This window comes from Gigantopelta aegis, chromosome 3 (genome assembly GCF_016097555.1).
Source record: "Gigantopelta aegis isolate Gae_Host chromosome 3, Gae_host_genome, whole genome shotgun sequence".
Lineage (NCBI taxonomy): Eukaryota > Metazoa > Mollusca > Gastropoda > Neomphalida > Peltospiridae > Gigantopelta > Gigantopelta aegis.
Genome location: NC_054701.1, coordinates 69788311 through 69813590, shown reverse-complemented (window position 1 = coordinate 69813590; position 25280 = coordinate 69788311). Strand labels below are relative to the sequence as shown.

Genomic DNA, 25280 nt, shown 5'->3' with positions numbered 1-25280 from the left:
TCATCTCTGGCCTACTGTAATTATCTTTCGCCCACTGTCATTATCTCTGGCTCACTGTAATTATCTCTGGCCCACTGTAATTATCTCTGGTCTACTGTAATTATCTCTGGCCTACTGTCATTATCTCTGGCCTACTGTAATTATCTTTGACCCACTGTCATTATCTCTGGCCCACTGTTATTATCTCTGGTCCACTGTAATTATCTCTGGCCTACTGTAATTATCTCGGGCCTACTGTCATTATCTCGGGCCTACTGTAATTATCTCTGGCCTACTGTAATTATCTCTGGCCCACTGTAATTATCTCTGGCTTACTGTCATTATCTCTGGCCCACTGTTATTATCTCTGGTCCACTGTAATTATCTCTGGCCTACTGTAATTATCTCTGGCCCACTGTCATTATCTCGGGCCTACTGTAATTATCTCTGGCCTACTGTAATTATCTCTGGCCCACTGTAATTATCTCTGGCTTACTGTAATTATCTCTGGCCTACTGTAATTATCTTTGGCCCACTGTAATTATCTCTGGCCCACTGTCTATTATCTTTGGCCCACTGTAATTATCTCTGGTCTACTGTAATTATCTCTGGCCTATTGTAATTATCTCGGGCCTATTGTAATTATCTTTGTCCCACTGTCATATCTCTTGTCTACTGTAATTATCTCTGACCTACTGTCATTATCTCTGGCCTACTGTAATTATCTCTGGTCTACTGTAATTATCTCTGGCCTATTGTAATTATCTCTGGTTGACTGTAATTATCTCTGATCGACTGTCATTATCTGTGGTCCACTGTCATTATCTGTGGTCCACTGTAACTATCTCTGGCCTATTGTAATTATCTCTGGCCTATTGTAATTAACTCTGGTCTGCTGTCATTATCTCTGGCCTACTGTCATTATCTCTGGCCTACTGTAATTATCTCTGGCCTATTGTAATTATCTCTGGTCTACTGTAATTGACCTACTGTAATTATCTCTGGCGTATTGTAATTATCTCTGGTCTACTGTAATTATCTCTGGCCTGTTGTAATTATCTCTGGTTGACTGTAATTATCTCTGATCGACTGTCATTATCTGTGGTCCACTGTAATTATCTCTGGCCTATTGTAATTAACTCTGGTCTACTGTAATTATCTCTGGTTGACTGTAATTATCTCTGGTCTACTGTAATTATCTCTGGCCTACTGTAACTATCTCTGATCTACTGTCATTATCTCTGGCCTACTGTAATTATCTTTCGCCCACTGTCTTTATCTCTGGCTCACTGTCATTATCTCTGGCCCACTGTAATTATCTCTGGCCTACTGTAATTACCTTTAGCACTCTGTCATTATCTCTGGACTATGGTAATTATCTCTGGCTCACTGTAATTATCTCTGGCCCACTGTAATTATCTCTGGCCCACTGTAATTATCTCTGGTCTACTGTCATTATCTCTGGCCTACTGTAATTATCTGTGGTCCACTGTCATTATCTTTGGCCCACTGTCATTATATCTGGCCTATTGTCATTATCTCTGGCCTACTGTCATTATCTCTGGCCTACTGTCAATATCTCTGGCCTATTGTCATTATCTCTGGTACACTGTAATTATCTCTGGCCTATTGTCATTATCTCTGGCCTATTGTCATTATCTCTGGCCTACTGTCATTATTTCTGTTCCACTGTAATTATCTCTGGCCTATTGTCATTATCTCTGGGTAAGCCAGGTTGGCTCGCTGGTTGCTAGACACTGGTATTGGCTCTCAACATTCTGTCACTAATTAAGCATTGTTCGTGTGACAGTTAATGCCAACTGACTGTTCTAACAAAAACTAAAATCATTATATGGCTAATGTACTGGTGCTACCTTGGTAGTGTGTACAAAGGATATGTGACGTCCATTGAAATTCTTGGCAGAAGTCAACAGTGTCAGCAACTTGCAATACCCTTATAATAATTACTGGGTATATGCATGATCATTTGAAGTACACACAACATGATCTTTTTAAGTGCATGTACAAGTATATATTTAAATATTTGTACATTGTATGAAAATATTGTCTTAATTTAATAATTATTAATTGAGTCATCTTATATACTGTGCTGAAAGCAGTGTCATTAAAATCAGATCTTGACTGTATTTTTCAATCTTGGACAGGGAACATTATGTTCAGTATCGCGTCACGATTCACTATGCAAGTTTCAGAGATCGCTACACAATATTAAAACATTAAACAGTAGTTGCTAATAAATTTTCAGTTGACTAGAAATACTGCTAATCGAGATTTAGAAAACAAAATGTTCCCTGTTTGACATATTGTGGTTGATAGGTCATAGCAAATGCATTATTTCCAATGTTCACATACATTTTTATCAAAACCTAGATGGCATAAATATGCCAGTACCTTTATGCATTCAGAATGACTATCCATAACAAAAAAGTGTTTAATTGATTGCAGATTGGTTCTGAAATATTTGAACTTTATAAACAAGGTTTTTAATTTTTATTTTAGGCTTTTGTCTCATGTACACGACCCATTGCTCGATAAAAGCATACCGAGGGAGTACATTTTATACCTGTGCCCTGTTGGTGCCTTTCAGTCTGAAGTTGCTAAATTCTGGGACAACTCCATGTCAAAATGTGGGTGGAATGGAGCACACTCATATTTCCCACACATAACACTTTGCTCATTTTTCAAGGTATGTCTTTCATTTTATATTTTAAAATATTTCATTTGTAAAAGATAATAAAATATAGTTAAACAGGCTAAACAAACTTGCAGCCAGTTTTTCCTTTGTGCTTCTTCAACATGACCCTTGCTGTTAATCGAAAAGAGTAGCCCATGACAGTGGGTTTCCTCTGTCAATATCTGTGTGATCCTTAACCATATGTCCGACGCCATATAAACATACATAAAATGTGTTGAGTGCGTCGTTAAATAAAACATTTCCTTCCTTCCTTCTCCAACATGCTTTGGTGCCCTAGTTTTTGTTATTAAACTGAAGTGAACACTTACAGTGCTCCTCCCCAAATTAAAATGCGCCCCCTGCTGCTATTAGGTGTTTGAATGTGGTATTTGTAACACTTGGCATAGAGAATGTGAGAAAACACCCAGTACTGATCAAGACAATAACAAATTGAATGCATTGGTGGTTTTGTCATTCAGATTATACGACCAAAATGGAAGATCCCAAATGGGTCTATCCACTGAGACAGTGTCCCAATTTGAAAATAAAACACTCACTGGGTTTTGTTTGTTCCCACTAGTGCTTCATGATTAGCATGTTAATGGTTGGTGCAAGTGACAGTTGCTTTGTATGAATACCTGTTAATTGCTGTTCCCTTTTAAAACTTTTGTCATGGTGCCCATTTCATTTTCTTTTTTAAATTGAAGAAGTCACTACTCAAAAAGCATTTTTTTAAATTAGTTCCCTACCGGTCCAACCGGAGGGGACTATATACCTGTAGGTTTCATCTCCATCCTTATGTATGTATGTCTGTCTGTCCATATGTCCCACATATAGTATTCTGGATGTGTTTTTGTTTTTTTAACAATGCCTTGAGCTGAAGTGTTTTGTATAGCTATAACATGCACTGTTATAGATAATTTTCATTTCAACTTATTTCGTGTGACATCATTTGAGATTGAGTGTGGACTCAACATTTCATTCGTTTCAACTTATTTTCGTGCTTATATGCATTGAAGGTTCAAGCACACTGTCCTGGGCACACACACCTCGGCTAACTTGGCTGTCTGTCCAGGACAATGGGTTACTTGTTAGTGGTTAGTGAGAGAGAAGATGGTGTAGTGGTCTTACTCCTACCCATTAAGTTGTTAAAACTCGCTGTGGGTGGGAGCCGGTACCGGACTGCGAACCCTGTACCTGCCAGCCTTATGTCCGATGGCTTAAGCACAACACCATCGAGGCCAGTTTTATAGATCAATTTTGACTTTCATGTCTATTTACCCCTTTTTGACAGAGTTATGGCCCTTGAATTTAGGAGGTACATAAATGTTTTTTCCAGACCTTTTTTGTGTGTGAAATGTCTGTGTATAGCTTTATCATGTTCTGTTACAGATCACGTTTGACTTTCGTTGCAATTTTTCACAGAGTTATGGCTTTTGAATTTAAGAGATACAAACATTTGTTTGGCCCGGTAGGGGACATGTATTGCTTTAGCAGGACTGAAAATCTACTTGCATGTAAATTGTGGTTTTGAACTTTGCTGAACATATTATTTAAAACAAGGAAGGTGTTGTTTGTTTGTACATAGAGTGGAATCCCTCAGAAATGGGGCAAAACATAGCCCAGAAATAATGCGCTCGCTTGATGTGCGATTGATTTAGGATCGATCTCTGTCGATGGCCCCATTGGGCTATTTCTCATTCCAGCCAGTGCTCCACAACTGGTGTAACTAAGGCCGTGGTGTGTCTGATTGCGTCGTTAATAGTGTTTTCCCCAAGCTTGTTTTAGCATGGTGCAGCACCTTGCCTCAATAGTCTAGCACCATCTTGCCTTAATCAGCACCATGCTGCCCTGAGATTAAACAAGCCTTTTTCACTAATTAATTCTAAAATTGCCTTTATAAAACACCCAAAAAGGTGTTATTTATTAATAAAATATGCCTTTTATATCTTTTGCCATTCATTTATTAAAGCAAGCACATAAATTACATTAATGTTTATTTCAATTAATTTTTGTGTATTTTTAATGAAAAACAAATGCCCCGAAAATGGTGAAAATGCCCCCAAAGTGTTTGGTCTACCATGCCTTGCCAAATTTCTAGGGAAATCACTAGTTAAATAAAACATTTCCTTCCTTCCCTTAAAACCAAACACCCACAGGACCAAGTAAAAAGTGTGGTTTTAATGATTGTCTGGTTTAGACAGGTTTTAACGTGCACTTTCAGAACAAGCTGTCATAGCACACACCTGTCATGGGTGCAGGTGTCGACTTTTGACTGCTCCTCCATCTGGGACAGGAAAAGGTTTGGGGTGGGTGGGAGAGGGGGTCGCCTGTGCTGGCATATATGCAAGGGAGCACAAGCAGCCTTCCCAGGGTCAGTAGTCGGCGAAGGTTGGTTTTGGTGCTATCATATTTGCAAATTCTCATAGGATTAAAGCTGAATAGAAAATGTTGAGTAATTTCTTGAAGGTAATTTTGACGCATAATTTAGAATGGGTCATCAAAATTGAAAATGGAGCTAATTTGGTTGATTTGACTTAGTTGATTGAAAGGTATCTCCTTAAAGAGGATCTGTTCTGTAATACATGTAGTATTTATATACTCTTCAAAAAAAGCAGGGAAACCTGAAATATTAATGTTAATATCAACTATTAGACTGAACATATGTTTTGACCACCGACATCCTAGTAAAGAACGTTCAGGTCTGTTTATCAGCACACCGAAACACATTCCATAGTTTGCATGGGCAGTTGCCCCGTACACATGCTTGACAATTTCCAGGAAGGTCGATTAATCACTGTGGAACATTATTTCTGTCAATCCTTTTCATTCTGTTGATCGTACAGTTGTTATTGTTTTGTTCTTTAGTAATTTTTATTGTTTGAATTTGCGATTTACTGATAAAAAACATCAAATTTTAAATTTCACTTTTGACCCCAATTGTCCTTCAAGATCTTTGGTGGTCATAAAACCTACTGTAACACTGAACTACCAGTTGTAATGTTTGCCCAATTAATTCACTATTATCATATAACCATTCCCCCCAGCTAATATACGTTACAATTTTGGCAATTGTAAATTCTTATTAGAGTTCCCCTACTTTTTTTGAAGAGTATATATGGACCATGAACAATGTTTGAAGGAATTCTGGTTTACATGCAGTCCATTTTTGAAGGGTTTCATGTTCTTGTTATCTTTGACTTTCTCCCATAATATGATATACTGTGCACTGTAATATTACCAGTAAGCCGTTATAAAACAGTCGTGTAATAATTACCTATATCAATGTATTCAAGTTTTATTTTTCATGTTTTCAGGCTGAAGACACCCAGGTGTCTTTTCTCACAGACTGCTTTACAAAACTTGAGGCGAGGCTCAACAAAGCCCCAGGCAAACTGAATCTAGATTTCTTTACCAACCCATCTTTTATTGGACTCTTTCTGTCTGAAAACAGCGAGCATTTTAGATTTCTCTCGGAAACTGTGCTGCATTTTGGAAAAGAAGTAGCTCCTTTTGGTAAGAACTGTGATTGAAATTGAAACTTTGAAATTAAGTTGATATATATTTTTTTTTTTTACATCTGAGAGACGTGATTCATGTTTCTATTGCTTAGCAGACCTTACTCTGATCTCAAGGGGTGGAATTTAGCTCAGTCTGTTGAGCGCTCGCCTAAGGTGCTTGCGTCACAGGATCAAACCACCTTGGTGGTTCCATTCAGCAGGTTTTTTCTTGTTCCAGCCAGTGCATCACAACTGGTCAAAGGTCGTGGTATGTGCTTTCCTGTCTGTGGGAAATTGCATGTAAAAGATGACTTGCTGCTAATGGAAAAATGTAGCACATTTCCTCTGATGACTACGAGTCATAATTACCAAATGTTTGACATCCAATAGTCGATGATTAAGTAATCAATGTGCTCTAGTGGTGTCATTAAACAAAACAAACTTTTTACTTTTTACTCTCATCTTAGAAGTGTTTTGAACCAAGCCTCTGAAAATATGTCAATAGTAATAGCACACCTACTGCTAGTTAAAAAGAGGCTGGTTTAACTATATATTTAATACAGGGGCGGGACGCAGCCCAGTGGTAAAGTGCTTGCTTGATGTGCGATTGGTGTGGGATCGATCCCTGTCAATGAGCCCATTGGGCTATTTCTCGCTCCAGCCAGTGCACCACGACTGGTGTATAAAAGGCCGTGGTATGTGCTATCCTGTCTGTGGGATGGTGTATATAATAGATCCCTTGCTGCTAATCGAAAAGAGTAGCCCATGAAGTGGCGACAGCGGGTTTCCCCTCTCAATATCTGTGTGGTCCTTAGCCATACGTCTGATGTCATATAACCGTAAATAAAATGTGTTGAGTGTGTCGTTAAATAAAACATTTCCTTCTTTCCAGTATTTAATACATTTTGTACATTCTTCATTTATTATTATAGGCTGTCTTCTGCTAATCATGTACCTGACTTTCTCAAATGGGCAAGTTTGAAAATAGTGCATTGTAATTTTTAGTTTTCTGTTTTTAACATACATGTAACTGCAAATGTAAGCAGATGCATATGCAGGAATACATGTGGAGGGTACGTAGACTATGATGAGTGAACTTTCTAGATGTGTCAAGTCATGTTAACATATATATATATATATATCATATAATATCTTACATTTTCAGTGCAATCAAAGTATGTGATGTTTTTCAGATCACATACTTTAAGAATTTGATAACTTTGCAAATTAGATGTAAATTAGTCAAGGTCTCGGCACTAGGTTTATTGACATTTAAGCAAACGTACTTGGGTGACACTCCATGATTGACGTATGCATTCATAGTCATCAAAAACATTTTAATGGCAATTTGACACTGAAAGCTGTCCAGCGTTCAGAAAACAAAAAACGTTAGGCATAGGCATAACCAGAGTATGACAAATATTTTGAAAAGTCACTAGCCACAGGGCTAGTGGGTTTGTGAAAACCACTAGCCCACCAAGATAAAGCACTAGCCCAAATTCCGGATCAATTATAACTGGATTTTTATATAATTTTGTAACATTACACATTTACGAGTATAACAGTAAAATAAAACAAACACTTAAATCATGTTGTAACTTTCAGTTTTTTGTCGTGTCGTACGTTTGGTCTTTTGTCAAGTGTGATCCATCGTCATTGTCCGGTTTCCGCTTTTACCCTCCCCCTGGGGAAAAATAATTGAGCAAACTCTTGGTTGGTATCTAAAGACACTATCAAAATAATTAAATTTAAATGAGGGTACGACAGTGTGACACACGGTAATAGATGGTTCAGTGTATTTGGTAGTTGGTTATATATTTAGGGCCTTCTATTTATGTCGCCAGGAACGGTGATGCCAATTGCTCAAATACAGGGCATTCTCCAGTGTCAGACCGATATCAAAAGAATATAACGGCGACATCTAATCCGTTGTTAATTAATGAACAAAAAAGGTATTATCTTGTATCGGCAGCTGTGACGTATTATCCAAGCCGAGTCATTGCATATGCGGTTACAGTAAATTGTTTTCCTGATTGCCGATAACCACATGTTAGCGAAGTGTTAAATTAGAAAACAATAGGTAAATAAAACAAACACTGAAATTCAAAGCATGGCTGGGGTTTACTTGATTGAGATTAACCTGTCGTCGCGATTGGTGATTTCCAAGTTCTTAGTCTAAAAGATATGTGCGAGATTAACTACCACGTGACGTGTCTAACCAATCAAAAGATGCATGTCATTATACTTATTTCCTGTGTCAGAAACTTGAAAGGGAAAGGTAAACAAGGCATGCTGTAACTGTGACGATGTAGAGATAGTATGTTACTGCAGTTTGAAGACCTAGCTCAAGTGGATTATTATTATATACTGATTGCGTTGTTGATATTATTTGATGACAAACGTCACAATCAAATTTATTAAATGAAATTTCAGCCGAGAGAAAAAGAAAAAAGAAAGCAAGAAAAAACCCCCCAAAACCCCCCACGATCGAGCGATAATGAGAGGAGGGGGAAAACCACTAGCCCTGCGGGCTAGTGGTTTTGCATTTCTCACTAGCCCGAACTTAAAAACCACTAGCCACGGGCGTCGGGCTAGCGGATTTGTCGAACTCTGGCATAACTTTATTTTGATGTAAGGACATCCAAAATGTCGTCATTTGAGTTTGACGTCATTTCCATTCAAAAATACACTGCGCCACATATTCTTACGTCATTTGAATATCTAGTAATGGCGGACTGGAATTAAAGTTACATGTACAGTTTACAAAAACACATTGTATTAAGCTTGAGCTTATATGATAAAGAGATTATTACCCTCGTGTATTTCGGTATCGTCAATATCATATATTAGGAATAAAAATAATGTATTATGCTCGCCAGAGGCTCGCATAATACAATTTTTATTCCTAATATATGATATTGACGATACCAAAAAACATTCTGGTAATAACCTCTATATATATATATGTATATATACAGTCAAACTTCGATAACTCGATCTTGATGGGGACGGGGAAATAGTTCAAGTTTCAGGGAGTTTGAGTTTTCGAAATTAATATATAAGAGTTCAAATTTGAAACTGTATTGCAGCTGATTGCAGCATTGCAGCTAGTTTATTTCGCTTAATATTGTAAGAAGCGTACAAAAAGGATCCCCCAGATGAATTTGAAATATATGCTTTGGCATATAGGCTACATGTATTTATTGACAGAAAACCCCCCGAAAAAGGTAGGCATTTACATACACATATATATATATAACAAAAAATAACGTTGACATATTTTACAGATGTCAAAACATGGCGGAACGTAACTAACAAATACTGAATGCCGAATAATACTATAAGTACATTTGTTTTACACAAAATTATTTAAGCTTTGCACCTCTACTTTCTTTCTCCAATCTAGCCACCCACTGCAAGATTGGATGGATGACAAGAAAGCAGAACTTTTTAAAACCAATCTGGCAAACACCACATTACCAGGTCCTTCCCCAGATTGCTCGATCATAACTAAATGACTGGTAATTGATAAACATTAACTTATAATAAATAAAAAAGCTAAAGTTTGACACGATTCATGCCTTTGACAGCAAAAACAAACCGCGCTAACAATTATTACATATGCTCTTTGAAGTTAACCAGACTGTGTCTGTAATTAAGTATTACGTAGCGAGGCTCTCCACAACGGACGAATACCGACTACCAAACATAGGATCATTTCGTTCCGCTTAGTCGGCAATCTGTTATTTTGTAATTATCACCCTAATCCTCGACAGCCAAGACCACCCGAGACAGGCGCGCTTCGCTTGTTTGACATGATTGACAATACATTCGTCTTTAAAATACTATCGGCAACAACAGTTTGATCAATCCACACATGTCAAGTTTTAGAGGTGCATACTCTATTAAATCTTTATAGCAGGACCAAAGAATTAGGTCGAGAGATCGAGGTTATCGAGTTTTTGAAGTTTGAGATTTCGAAGGTCGTTATTACTAGTTTGTATAGCAACTCAGCCGGGACCGTCGCTTCAGATCGAGATCGAAGTTTTTGAGAGATCGAAGGTGGAGTGATTGAAGTTTGACTGTATATATATATTCTCACGACCACCTTCTTTTCTTGGATGTTTATTAATTTATTATTATTTTAATTTTAACTTCTTCAGGGATTACTGTTGGTCTACCTAAGAAACAGCTACACCTGACATTGGCACACCAGTACCCACCCGAGCACCATGAAGAGCTGGTGTCCCTGGCCAAACAGATCGACCTGTCAGCCACGTGTCGCTGGGACATGCGGCTCTACTCCAGAGACCCTCGCACGAGAATGTGTGAGGTAGGCATTCACAGTGATCATCATAGTGGTGATGATAGTGGGAGGTGGTGGTACATGGATAATGATGAAGGAAACCTACTGCTAGAAATGTATCTGATGTTAGTAGTGTTGTGTTGTACAACTGTTCACTTCTCTTGCTGTTATCTTATGATAATGATGGTGACAGCAGGGCTCGAAACTCACCAAAAAATATGGTGGTCCCAAAAAATAATAATGGATGTTGGCAAATTATGTTAAGAGAACCACGAGCAAGATTTTAATGTGGAATACAAATATTAATAGTGTCTCATATGTTATAGCTCTAAAGAAGATCGCCTACATAATATTATTTGGGCCACTAACGTCATTATTTTTTAAATATTTAAGTCACCCAAACGGGACATTGGTCACATTTGGCGACCTGGCCACAGGCCATTTCGAGAGTGGTAATACGTAATGGAGAAATGTTTTTGTATTATACGTATGAGATGTTTGTTTTATGAAGGCAGTTGTAGTTAACCTTTTGCTTCTTTCTTGATAATGATTAATTTGTGATTACTGTTGCATCCAGTATTCATTAGAATGAACAAAAGCATGATTGAAAGCATGAATGAATATGAATAATTGATGGATATGAATGAGTGAATAATTGAATGAATGAATGAATGAATGAATGAATGAATGAACGAACCAATGAATCGACTAATCATCAATTGACAAATCAATCAGTCAATCGATGAAACTCTCAAACAACACCCCAGTATGATAAACAAAATTACATAATACGTTCGTTAACACCATGTTATTCTTTTTGCAGGTTCGTAAAGTTGTCAAGGCCTATCCACCGAAGCTGGGTGATGAGCTGGAACTGATCGAGGGGGACTACATCTTCCTGGAGCCGGACGAACTGAAGCAGAGTCAGGACGGGTGGTACCGGGGCACTTCGTGGCTGACCGGGTCAAGCGGGATGTTTCCCGGCGTCTTCACACAAAAAACGGCCGAGACATGGACATGGACTCTACACAAGTAAAAACTCAAGTTTGAACAGATTTAATATGCATTCTTCTAATAAAATATATATAAAAGATATGCAGGGGTGCCAAATGCTAGTGAAAATTCTGACAGACACATTAAAAAATGCAACTACTAGTCGGACGGGCAATCTGTCTTTTTCTGACTGACAATAATATATATGTATTTTGATTTTTTTTTTTTTTTTTTTGCATTGAATCCGCAAATCCATATTGGCCATTAGCCATGCCAGAATTCCAGAGCATTCATATGGTTCAGAATTATGACAAAATGCACAAAAATACATGTACCACATTGACAATAGACAACTTCGGAGTTCCGAACTGCGCAAGTGCAAAATTCCAAAAATATAGGCTATAGGCTGGTGGGCTAGTAAATTTTAGTTGGTTCTGCTTTGGCGGGCTAGTGAAATATTTTCCATTTCTGCACCCCTCAACATGGACTCTACACAAGTAAAAAAAAAATCATGTTTGAACAAATTTAATATGCTTTCTTCAAAGCAAGACGTAGCTCAGTGGTAGAAGTCTTGTCTAAGGTGTGATGGATAGTGATGTGCCAGTGATCGATTGTAATAAACAACATTGATTGTTTTCACTACCCATGTGATGAACGATTACAAAAATTCATATTCGGTTGTGTGTGAAAAGTCGTTTTAAGTAAGAAAAATATGGCTTAGTGCTAGCTTAGATATGAACTAAAATATTTTTAACCAAATGAGTAATAAATTCCTTTCTGTTCTCATGTGTACTTGTTTAAGGATTGGGGGGGGGGGTAGGTGGGGTGGAGGGGGCTGTGGGCAGTGGGGTTGTTGCTGTGATCTTCGTCATTGGATTCTCCAGGCTTTTTCCAGTTTCAAAACTAGTGCCCAACAGTTAGCTGAGACTCGTGTTATATAGGAATGTGATTTTTAAGCAGTTTTTAAATCTAATTTCGGCTCTCATTTTTGGTTGCATAAACTACCTGTAGTTTTTAGTGAAAGATATTTACAAAGTAGATGGAATTTTATGTGTAATGCTGAAAAATAACCATTATTTAACTTTGGTATAAAGATCATTTTAGCTTTTATATTTAAATAGGTGTTGTTAGTTACAGGTTAATTTAAGGGTGACGTACATACATGTACATGTGCATGTAGATTGGTAACTATGTATTGAGTATTTTTTTTTTTTTTTTCTTATCAGGTCCTTGCCTTTAGTTGAACAACAGGTGATAACGAATGGGTCCTGTGATGGAGACTATGACAATTTGTGGAATAATGATAACATGGAGGATATGTATGCAAAGGTGTGTATGTAAAAAAAAAATTGTAGTTTGAAATCCATTAAATTATTAAAAATATATTTTTATTTTATTTTATTAAACTGAATATTTTTCAGAAAGTGACTTTTACTACATGTAAAGAAGTTGGGTTTTTTCCAAATTGGTGTTTAAAAAAACAAAACAAAACACTAATATTTTTGTTATTAGTATTTTATCTGCCATTAAATTTAATTCTGTTGTTAAAAAAGAGAAAATGATTTACGTTTTCTGCATTTTTACCTTTTTAAGTTCATTTCATAGTATTATTATTGTTGTTATTATTATTAACCTTTAGACTACTGGTTACATTTTTGACAAAAACCATGTTGAGTGGGTACAAGTTTATAATTTTACTCACATATATTCACATAAATGTTTTATAAATGCATAAAATAAAGTTCATATTTGAATCGGTAAGTAATCGTGGGTTTTTCAAATTTTAATGATATTTTAGATCAGTTAATGTTAATTAAAATTAGGCAATAAATCTAAAAAGTTGCTTTTACTTACAGTAATTAGTGGCCAGCTGTCCATAATTTATGTCCATTATTCCCAACAACAGTGGTTTTCTGGTGTAATATACAAGGAAACTACTCTCACAGGTTTCTTGTAGGTGCATTTTCTAGTAAATTGGACAGTACATACGACCACCTTTGACATACCAGTTGTGGGGCAATGGACTACAATTCATATCCCAATATTTGGTGATTTCTGTTTGGTAAAATGATTAAATGTATTATCAAATTAGCTGTCACAATCAGCTATCGATCCCTGAAAATTACCGTGATGTGCCGCCATTGTTGTCAAGCAAAAATACTTGACGAAAATCACTTTTTGAAGTTCCAAGATATTTTCCATTGAAAAACAAAAAACAAAAGCAAACATACTGGTAGTCTAAACTCAACTGTTTCCTGTTGTTAAATATATATTTCCGTTGAGTGTTGTGTGCAAAACGGCGGGAAATATAAATTGGGGAATGCACTGTATACAGTGTGTCGACTTGCGTAATGCCGAGCGAGATAGCTCTGCAGTAGTCGGAAGGTTATTATTATCATCATCATCATCATCATCATCATCATCATCATCATCACTATTGCTATCAAATCTGTTGTTTGCACTTGATCATATTTTTATGTGATAACTTTATTGAATTACTCTGGGTGTTTGATAGTGTTATTATATATGTTTATGTAACATATGTAACTGTTCAGATTGTTAAGAAGAAGAAAGCTAAGGAACTGACAGCCGAGCCCCGTAAACCACGACAGCTGTTCGTGATGCGACATGGGGAGCGCTGTGATTATGTGTTTGGGAGAAAAGACTGGTGCAGTCATGCCTTCGACTCATCAGGTACTTGCCTGATAGGTGGTTTTATTACATACCCATTTAATCTTACTACAGTAATAAAGACAATTCTGACTGTGCAATAATTTTTAAAATGTTTATTGAATGTACGTTGATACAAAATCTCGCATGCATAGCATTTACATGTTCACCTGAATGACGTCATGTCCCTGGCCAGGAATGGTGTCATGTCCCAAGCCAGGAATGGTGTCATGTCCCTAGCCAGTAATGACATCATGTCCCTGGCCAGGAATGACGTCATGTCCCTAGCCAAGAATGGTGTCATGTCCCTAGCCAGTAATGACATGTCTCTAGCCAGGAATGGACTGGCCTCGGTGGCGTCGTGGCAGGCCATCGGTCTACAGGCTGGTAGGTACTGGGTTCGGATCCCAGTCGAGGCATGGGATTTTTAATCCAGATACCGACTCCAAACCCTGAGTGAGTGCTCCGCAAGGCTCAATGGGTAGGTGTAAACCACTTGCACCGACCAGTGATCCATAACTGGTTCAACAAAGGCCATGGTTTGTGCTATCCTGCCTGTGGGAAGCGCAAATAAAAGATCCCTTGCTGCTAATCGGAAGAGTAGCCCATGTAGTGGCGACAGCGGGTTTCCTCTCAAAATCTGTGTGGTCCTTAACCATATGTCTGACGCCATATAACCGTTAATAAAATGTGTTGAGTATGTCGTTAAATAAAACATTTCTTTCTAGCCAGGAATGGTGTCATGTCCCTAGCCAGTAATGACGTCATGTCCCTAGCCAGGAATGGTGTCATGTCCCCAGCCAGGAATGACATATCCCCAGCCAGGAATGATGTCGTTCCCAGCCAGGAATGATGTCATATCCCCAGCCAGGAATGATGTCGTTCCCAGCCAGGAATGATGTCATGTTCCCAGCCAGGAATGATGTCATGTTCCCAGCCAGGAATGACGGCATGTCTCTAGCCAGGAATGACGTCATGTTCCCAGCCAGGAGTGATGGCATGTTCCCAGCCAGGAATGATTGCATGTCCCCAGCCAGTAATGACGTCATGTCTCTAGCCAGGAATGACGTCATGTCTCTAGCCAGGGAATGACGTCATGTCTCTAGCCAGGGAATGACATCATGTCACTTGTCCGGGAATGACGTCATGTCTCTAGCCAGGGAATGACGTCATGTCACTAGCCAGGGAATGATGTCATGTCCCTAGTCAGGGAATGACGTCATGTCCCTAGTCAGGGAATGATGTGTCACTAGCCAGGGAATGACGTCATGTCCCTAGCCAGGGAATGACGTCGTGTCCCTAGCCAGGGAATGACGTCGTGTCACTAGCCAGGGAATGACGTCGTGTCACTAGCCAGGGAATGACGTCGTGTCCCTAGCCAGGGAATGACGTCGTGTCCCTAGCCAGGGAATGACGTGTCACTAGCCAGGGAATGACGTCTTGTCCCTAGCCAGGGAATGACGTCATGTCCCTAGCCAGGGAATGACACCATGTCCCTAGCCAGGAATTACTTCATATTTCTAGTCCAGACACTCGGCGTTTCGTCAATTCCATAAAATTAAACCAACTTTCCAAACAAGTTGTGTTATTTAATTAAACTTTTGTTAATTATAATATTGAAAGGTGGAATGTAATTAAAACAGAACTACATACCAGTTGTTTTGCCATGTTATTTATTGCACTCATTTGTAGTGTATTACATTTATACCACTCGACTGCTACACGGTCTTGTGACAAAACCACTGGTATGTGGTTCTGTCTATTTATTATAGAACCATAACACTGAACCAACTAGTGTTGTTGAATTCAGAATCCCAAATAGTAAAATATTGTTTATCAAGTCTTTTTAAGTTACATGTAAACCTTGTTAGAAACACTTTCTTCTTATACATTTTTTAACATTTTACATCCAATCTGTATACGTGAATATATTTTTAACTATAATCTTTAAAAACAACCCAGCCAAAACAAATCCTGTAATTACATTTATGAGGATAATTTAAGTACATTATATGCTTGTGATCACAACTTGTTTTTTTGTTACAGTTTTTGATATTACTTTTCAGGCAACTACAGGAGAATTAATCTTAATTTACCAAAAACTATGCTTCCCAGAAATGTAGAAGAATATCGCCATGACTGCCCTCTGACTGAGATAGGAAAGGTTCAAGCATATATAACAGGTATTGTCCAACCATATATGACAGCTATTGTCCCAACCTATATCACAAATATTTATCAATTATTGACCGTCAATATCAATTTATTCGGTCCATAAAACCTGATATTGCCTGAAATAAGATGAATAATTATTTTATTACTTAATAAAATCCATAAACTCGTACAGTTATCAGAATCGAATTACACAAATTCTTATAATTTCCCCGCAATGCGTTCTGATAGATGAGCTTTAATGACGTCATGTAATCCTGTGACGTCGTATGACAAGCAAAGGAATGCAGAAATAAACCGTTGAAACATTACCAAAATAAAAATTAAATTAGAGACACTGACCAGCAAAATCATATTAATAACAAAATACAAAATAAAATATAATAAATCTGAACATATATTTAAAAATAATAGAGAGATATTCGGGCAAAATGTGCTAACCCGAGACCATTTTACCATGTATTTCCATCCTTCTACCCTCAAAATTAGTTGTAGCCGGTACACCTATGTATGTTACAGATATTGCCTGGCAAATAGTTATATAAAAGGTATTGCCAAACCATACATAATTGATATTATTGAAGTGTATCTCACAGATATTGGCTGGCATATAATTATAAAATAGAATTTGCCCAAACATATGTAAAGAATACTCGGTGAGCTAAGAGACAGTTCTTGCACAAGTCAGTTGGTGTTGTCCTTCATGAGTGCAAGAGAAACGGTATTGCCAAGTAGCCAGTTAGATATTCTATTTACTACCCATTATCATTCCATAGATTGCTGAAGATGACAAGGACAGAGGGACCACCTCTATATTAATTTGATTTTCATTTAGTGTGGGGGTGGCAATTTATTATCTTCTGAGTTAGTGGAGTGCCAATGCTTAATTTTGTATAAAATTTGTATAACATTTGTTTCACATTGGTATCATATTGTTTTTGTAACAGGTGATGGCCTGAAATGCGGCTCAGTACAGATAAGCCATGTTTATTCATCCCCTTCTCTCCGATGTGTGCAGACAGCCCATGAAGTTGTAAAAGGTGAGTTTTTTAGTGTTCAGACAGCCCATGAGGTTGTGAAAGGTGAGTTTCTCACAGTGTGCAGACAGCTCATGAGGTTGTGAAAGGTGAGTTTCTCACAGTGTGCAGACAGCCCATGAGGTTGTGTAAAGTGAGTTTCTCACAGTGTGCAGACAGCCCATGAGGTTGTGAAAGGTGAGTTTCTCACAGTGTGCAGACAGCCCATGAGGTTGTGTAAAGTGAGTTTCTCACAGTGTGCAGACAGCCCATGAGGTTGTGTAAAGTGAGTTTCTCACAGTGTGCAGACAGCCCATGAGATTGTGTAAAAGTGAGTTTCTCAGTGTGCAGACAGCCCATGAGATTGTGTAAAAGTGGGTTTCTCACAGTGTGCAGACAGCTCATGAGGTTGTGAAAGGTGAGTTTCTCACAGTGTGCAGACCGCCCATGAGGTTGTGTAAAGTGAGTTTCTCACAGTGTGCAGACAGCCTATGCGGTTGTGAAAGGTGAGTTTCTAACTGTGCAGACAGCTCATGAGGTTGTGAAAGGTGAGTTTGTCACAGTGTGCAGACAGCCCATGAGGTTGTGAAAGGTGAGTTTGTCACAGTGTGCAGACAGCTCATGAGGTTGTGTAAAGTGAGTTTCTAACAGTGTGCAGACAACTCATGAGGTTGTGAAAGGTGAGTTTGTCACAGTGTGCAGACAGCTCATGAGGTTGTGAAAGGTGAGTTTGTCACAGTGTGCAGACAGCCCATGAGGTTGTGTAAAGTGAGTTTCTCACAGTGTGCAGACAGCTCATGAGGTTGTGAAAGGTGAGTTTCTCACAGTGTGCAGACAGCCTATGCGGTTGTGAAAGGTGAGTTTCTAACTGTGCAGACAGCTCATGAGGTTGTGAAAGGTGAGTTTGTCACAGTGTGCAGACAGCCCATGAGGTTGTGAAAGGTGAGTTTGTCACAGTGTGCAGACAGCTCATGAGGTTGTGTAAAGTGAGTTTCTAACAGTGTGCAGACAACTCATGAGGTTGTGAAAGGTGAGTTTGTCACAGTGTGCAGACAGCTCATGAGGTTGTGAAAGGTGAGTTTGTCACAGTGTGCAGACAGCCCATGAGGTTGTGTAAACTGAGTTTCTCACAGTGTGCAGACAGCTCATGAGGTTGTTAAAGGTGAGTTTCTCAGTGTGCAGACAGCCCATGAGGTTGTGAAAGGTGAGTTTCTCACAGTGTGCAGACAGCTCATGAGGTTGTGAAAGGTGAGTTTCTCACAGTGTGCAGACAGCTCATGAGGTTGTATAAAAGTGAGTTTCTCACAGTGTGCAAACAGCCCATGAGGTTGTGTAAAGTGAGTTTCTCAGTGTGCAGACGGCCCATGAGGTTGTGTAAAGTGAGTTTCTAACTGTGCAGACAGCTCATGAGGTTGTGTAAAAATGAGTTTCTAACAGTGTGCAGACAGCCCATGAGGTTGTATAAAAGTGAGTTTCTCACAGTGTGCAAACAGCCCATGAGGTTGTGTAAAATGAGTTTCTAACTGCAGACAGCTCATGAGGTTGTGTAAAAGTGAGTTTCTAACAGTGTGCAGACAGCCCATGAGGTTGTATAAAAGTGAGTTTCTAACAGTGTGCAGACAGCCCATGAGGTTGTCTAAGGTGATTTTCTCACAGTGTGCAGACAGCCCATGAGGTTGTGTAAAGTGAGTTTCTCAGTATGCAGACGGCTCATGAGGTTGTGTAAAGTGAGTTTGTCACAGTGTGCAGACAGCTCATGCGGTTGTAAAAAGTGAGTTTCTCACAGTGTGCAGATGTAATGTAGCTCAGTGGTAGAGTGCTTGGATCAGGTGCTATGTTTGAAAAGGGTTAATTTTTGTACATTTTATTACTGATATTTAATGTTTTCAAAGTAAACAACTGCAAAAATAAGAAAAACCTTTGCTGCTAATATAAAAATGTATTGGGATTCCTCTCAGACTATATGTCAGAATGACAAAATGTTTGATATCTAATAGCCAATGATTAATCAATGTGCTTTAGTGGTGGTGTCGTTAAATAGATGTTCCTTTTCTTTCATAAGTTCAGATGTTTCTTCAGAGAACTTCCTAACAAGTGTTTTCAAATTGTAAAATATAAATCTGCTTATAAAAGATCCCTTGTTGCAGTGTTGTAGGAATTAGAGAATACTTAACGAGCTACGAGGCAGTACTGTTTATTTTGTATAAGTGAATTGATGTTGTCCTTCCCAAGCCTTTGGGGAAGGAAGGACAACATCAATTCACGAGTGCAAGATAAACAGTACTGCCGAGTTGTGAGTTGGGTATTCTATTTATTACCCATTATCAATATTTATCATTTTATGGAAGATTTTCAAATGATACTGTTGTTGAAAATAAGTTTGCAAGTTGAGAACAAGAGACAGCATTGCATCATAGCTGTGACGTACATATCGCTGATGACGTAAGTTAGTTGTTGACATGACTGCCACCATGGAAACTATTCTTACACACAATTAACCGCCTATAGTGAAGTACTGTTTATGACATCAAAACATATCTAGGGGGAATTTCTTTTTTTCTTTCCCTTGCGAAAGATAATTTTTCTTTCCCCACTTCTCTCTGCCCATATGGGTAATAATAGCCTATGTTAAAGCAGCAGGTTTCCTCTAATTATTGACCAAAGAACAAAATAACGATTTGTTAATGTTAGACGCCAGCATAGTAATAAAAATGGTATTATTGTTACAGGTATTGGGTGTTCGGCTTTGATACGCGTGGAACCGACGCTGTTTGAGTGGCTTGGCTGGTACAAGCCCAACGTCCCCAAGTGGATCTCAGTGGAGAAGCTGGCGTCGTTCGGTTACAACGTTGATCCTTCGTACACGCCTTTCATGGACATTCGGAATCTCAACACGGACGAAAGTCATCAAGAGTATTATGCAAGGTCTTCGAACTTCACCAACTATATGGTTCGGAAGCATGAGGAAGAAGGTGAGGGGTGTTTGAAATATGGTCGTGTGGTTGGTTGGTGAAGAGGAATGAATATGAATAAATGAATGTTTAACGACACCCCAGCACGAAAAATACATCGGCTATTGGGTGTCAAACTATGGTAATGGGGAAAAAAAGAGTGATGAATGAATGAATATTTAATGACACCCCAGCACGAAAAATACATCGGCTATTGGGTGTCAAACTATGGTAATGGAAACAAACAAGGTAATGATCAACATCAACAGAAAAATTCAAGATATAAATAAAAACAGTGTAAAGAACTGTGCAAAAATACAAATACAAATATCACAGATAAGATACTGACTTTTACTCTAAACTTCAATTTGTGCTGTATTGGCCATTCTCAAAGAGAATGTTACACTCCTGCACAACGGTGAGGTTACAGCACGCACATGGGGGGTGAAGAGGAGGTGAGAGATTTACGGACAACATTTACAATAGCAACAACGGAGGGGTATTTAGCTCAGTCGGATAAGCGCTCACCTGAGGTGCTTGCATCACAGTATCGAATCTTCCCGGTGGATCCATTCAACTGATTGGGTTTTTTCCCCCGTTCCAAACCATGCACCACAACTGGTCAAAGGCTGTGGTATGTGCTGTCCTGTCTGTGGGAAAGTACATATAAAAGATCCCTTACTGCTAATGAAAAAGTGTAGCGGGCTTCCTTTGATGACTACAAGTCAGATTTACCAAATGTTTAATTAATCAATGTGCTCTAGTCGTTAAACCAAAACAAACTTTAACTTAGAACCAGCAGGTAAATATGAAATTATAACTACAAATTTCGTTTGACATATTCAGTTAATACTGAAGTCCAAGAAAGATGTGATTTTGTTGGTTCATCTTAAATATTGATATGATAAATTAAATATTGAATAATATTGACCAACCAGAAATAAGCTTCAAATGCATTTGACAGGGTTATCAACATCAAAAGAGTTCATAGAAATGGGAGGCGTTTTTAAACGATCCATCCCATGTCATCCTATCCCGTCCATCCCGACCATCCTGTCTGTCTGTCCGTCCATCTGTCCATCCATTTATTAAATAGGCCAAAAAATATTACCAATTGCCTGTGACTAATGAATCCCTGATGATGCAGTTACTTACTGTATTGATAGAAAATACATAATTTGCATTTATTTGCACTTAAAAAATACCTGTATAGCAAATGTAGTAGGTATGACATATGAAAGGTCAACGGGATTTAACCTATGATGTCACATTTTTGGTAAGGTGATATTTTTTAATTTTAAAGTTTACAACTCTGCAATCATGGATTATTTTATACCTAAGAAAGCATAATTTACTGACAACTTTTAATGACCTACCGTAATTATAGGTTTTTAATTTAATGAGTCACTGTGACCTTGACATACACGGCTGTTATAATACTGACTCTCTGATTGGACATCATAGGTTATTCCTGTTGGACCCTTCACATATTTGGTGGCTTCACCCAACCACCACTCCATTCCGCGTGATCATGTATTATAGTGACATACCTTTAGCATATCATATTATCATTCTGGCTTATCAGTTACAGTAACTATGAACTGTTTGCATCCAAAAAGCTGATGTTCTCAAGTTGTGTCATTAAATAAAACACGATTTAACTTTCTCTTCTTCTTTTTTTCTCTCTCTCTCTCTCTCTCTTTTTTTTTTTTTATCTCATACTGAAAATGACAATCCAAATAATGTAATATGTCCTTTTCTAGAAATGCAAGTCTAGAATGGTAGTTCATTCTTGACAAAATATGGTTAAACAAACACAATACCTGAAGCATTTGGATCAGCTGTTTTATTCAAATAGATTATGAAGAAACAAGTATTGGTAAAATTAAATCAATGATATTATTTTATAATCAATTATTTTTGTGTCTGTGCGTAGCTTTAATACTAAAAATAATAGGAATTGTGACCTTGATAAATGTCTTATAATCTATTGGTTATGTGCCAGTGCACCATGACTGGTATATCAAAGGCTGTGGTATGTACTACCCTGCCTGTGGGATGGTGCATATAAAAGATCCCTTGCTGCTAATCGGAAAGAGTAGCCCACAAAGTGGCGACAGCGGGTTTCCTCTCTCAATATATGTGTGGTCCTTAACCATATGTCTGACGCCATATAACCGTAAATAAAATGTGTTGAGTGCGTCGTTAAATAAAACATTTCTTTCTTTCTTTCTATTGGTTACACAAGGCTCACACTGGAACAGATTTTGTTGTAGGTAATTTTCATATATCATGTAGAGTATTTTCATATATCATGTAGAGTATTTTCATATATCATGTAGAGTATTTTCAAGAGAATTATTCAAAAGTGGCTAAATTAAAGAACATTTTGTCAGCCAAAGACTAAATTTTGTAGCCACTTAGCAATTAGCTAATTTGGCAATGTGCAAGGTGAGCACTAGTTACCAGGCTCGTATTTTATGGTAACCTGTACATGGGTTGCCAATCACTACATCTATGATTGTTTCAATACCTGTCCAACTTGGCCATTCATTGGTAAACTGTCATGCGGTCCAACCTTTAATGTAGTCTTTGGGCAGAATTTAGTTCAAGGTTGAGTACCTGCCTGAGGTGCTTGTAGTGCGGGATCGAACCACCTCGGTGGATCCATTCAACTGATTGTTTTTTTTTCTCGTTCCAACCAGCGCACCACAACTGGTCAGAGGCCGTGGTATGTGCTTTCCTGTTTGTGGGAAAGTGCATATAAAAGATCCCTTGCTGCTAATGGAGAAATGTAACAGGTTTCCTCTGATGACTAAACGTCTGACATCCAATAGCCAACGATTAATTAATCAAGGTGCTCAAGTGGTGTCGTTAAACAAAACAAACTCTTAACCAAACACTACATGTGTGATTATTTCAATACGTGTCCAACTTGGCCTTTCATGGGTAAACTGCCATGTGGTCCAAACTTCAACGTAGTCATTTTGCCTGTTTCCTAATCCAAAACTGCTTGACGCCCCTCCCCAAAAATAAATTTTAATAAAACCTTTCATTGCTTTCATCCAGGTGGGAACATTCTGATTGTGGCTCATGCGGGGAATCATGACGCCTGCACGTACAAACTGTGTGGGAAGCGGGTGAAATCTGAGACCCAGTTTCAAATGGATTTATGTAATGTCTCCTTCTGTGCCGTGGTTATGATTGAAGAGGACCCTGTCTCCAGGAGGTGGGCCTTCAAGGAGCCGCCCGTCACTCCACTGTGTCACGGGTTTAACAAGCTTTTCAACTGGAAGGATGTGTAGAAATCTGTGATAGCTTACGTTGACCACAGTGATCTGTAGTGCTTTATATGGTACATGTTACAAACTTTACACTTGTGAAAAGTTTTAATATACTGTAAACCGGATTAATATTGCAACATGTTTTTTTCTACGAATACACACCTTGGTGCATGTTTGTGACATTTAAATTTCGCGAATGATCGTTGGCATCTGTAAAAAAAAAAAAAATTGTGTGAAAATAATGTGTGTGTATAAATTTTGCGAATTGAGGTTAGGCGAGAATGATGCAAAATTAATATGCACGCAAATTTTTTCCTGGTTGGGTAAAGTTATGTAAAGTTTTCATTTAATTGAAGTAGAACATAATATTATGCTTAAAATACAGGGCTCGAACTTAAGAATTTGTCTACCATGGCAATTTGTAAAAGAATTGTCGTGGGTGAAACAGCCCACCGATGGCAATTTTGATCCTGTATATGGCAATGTTTTTAAAAGTGACATTTGCAGCAAATAAATAGGTCTGAAAGGTTATTTTACTGTATGTAGACATATTTTAAATGTGTAAATGTTAAATATTGGCAGATAATGTACACCAGGTGTATTCATTTTGTCATTGTTGAGGAGCTTTACCAACAAAAGTGCTGTCGGTGATGGTCTCTGCTTACGGCAATTTATATCTTAACGACAGCAATTTGGTGCCATTGTTGGAACCCTGAAAATATGTGAATAACAACTGAAGAATTGATTTGCAAAACGCAGTATATCCATTTGTGTCATTTTGAGAAAAACATGGTTTTGCTGCAACATGACATAGTGAATATCAAAGAAGCACAGTTTTAACATTGTATTGCATTTTGACATAAACTTTATTTTCATATTAATGAGTTGTAGTAACATAGTACACCTTCATGGGCAACTCCAAAATCTGGAAATTGGTGTATATGGTGTTTTGGAAATGTTCAATCGTTTAATGGATAACTTTGACATTTATTATGACTTTTCACCAACTTAGAAAAGTTGTTCAACTCATACCTCCAACCCTATGAATGTGACCCCAGGACACGGTCACGGTCATTTGGAATTTGGTTAAAAAAAAAATTCTGAATGCATTTGACTAAATTATTTAATGGATGGATTTCATATTGGGTATGGATATTCACCAAGTGCTGACCCCTAGCCGAATGGATATGACCCCCACGTCCAGGTCAAGGTTATTTGAACGTTAATTTTACAGTTTGATTAAAGTTTCTTTAACTGTCATTAACTCTTAAATCCTTTAATATTTAATAATAATAATAATAAATTCTTTATTTAATGAGGGTAACACAGTTAGCAAAAGCTAATCTTCCCTGAAACCCTCGGTAATAATATTTGGTATATTTCAGTGCCTTATTCAACCCAGTGAGTTTTCCCATGTTAATGATGAGGTGCAGAACCATATATCAGCTTCTCTTTTACTAACTGTTTTTACATTAACCTTTGTCCTGGGTATACAATACAGATAGCTGAGCTTTGTTTGTCAGGAGAGCATATTTATTACAATCTAATGTGATATAACCGCAAAATATTTAAATTAATACATGTGTGAAGGAAATAGGCATTTATTACCCATATGGGCTCAAATATACCGGGTAATATATTATCGATCTCTGCACAGTGTGCAGATTGCTTCTACAGCCACTGATTGGCTGGCTTAAAAATCTGTACGTTTGGT

General features: G+C 38.0%; 1 protein-coding gene across 1 annotated transcript in view; it reads left to right on the top strand.

The window, feature by feature from the left end:
* Positions 1-24476, top strand: part of LOC121392117 (protein UBASH3A homolog) — a 35110-nt gene extending 10634 nt beyond the window's left edge. Inside the window, exons 3-12 of the mRNA XM_041523481.1 lie at positions 2500-2686; positions 5992-6190; positions 10338-10507; positions 11304-11512; positions 12700-12802; positions 14029-14167; positions 16210-16326; positions 17263-17355; positions 20061-20303; positions 23352-24476. Coding sequence (XP_041379415.1) covers positions 2500-2686; positions 5992-6190; positions 10338-10507; positions 11304-11512; positions 12700-12802; positions 14029-14167; positions 16210-16326; positions 17263-17355; positions 20061-20303; positions 23352-23587 — 1696 coding nt within the window. The 3' untranslated portion in view covers positions 23588-24476. The remainder of the gene's footprint in view (positions 1-2499; positions 2687-5991; positions 6191-10337; positions 10508-11303; positions 11513-12699; positions 12803-14028; positions 14168-16209; positions 16327-17262; positions 17356-20060; positions 20304-23351) is intronic.
* Positions 24477-25280: the final 804 nt, after the last annotated feature.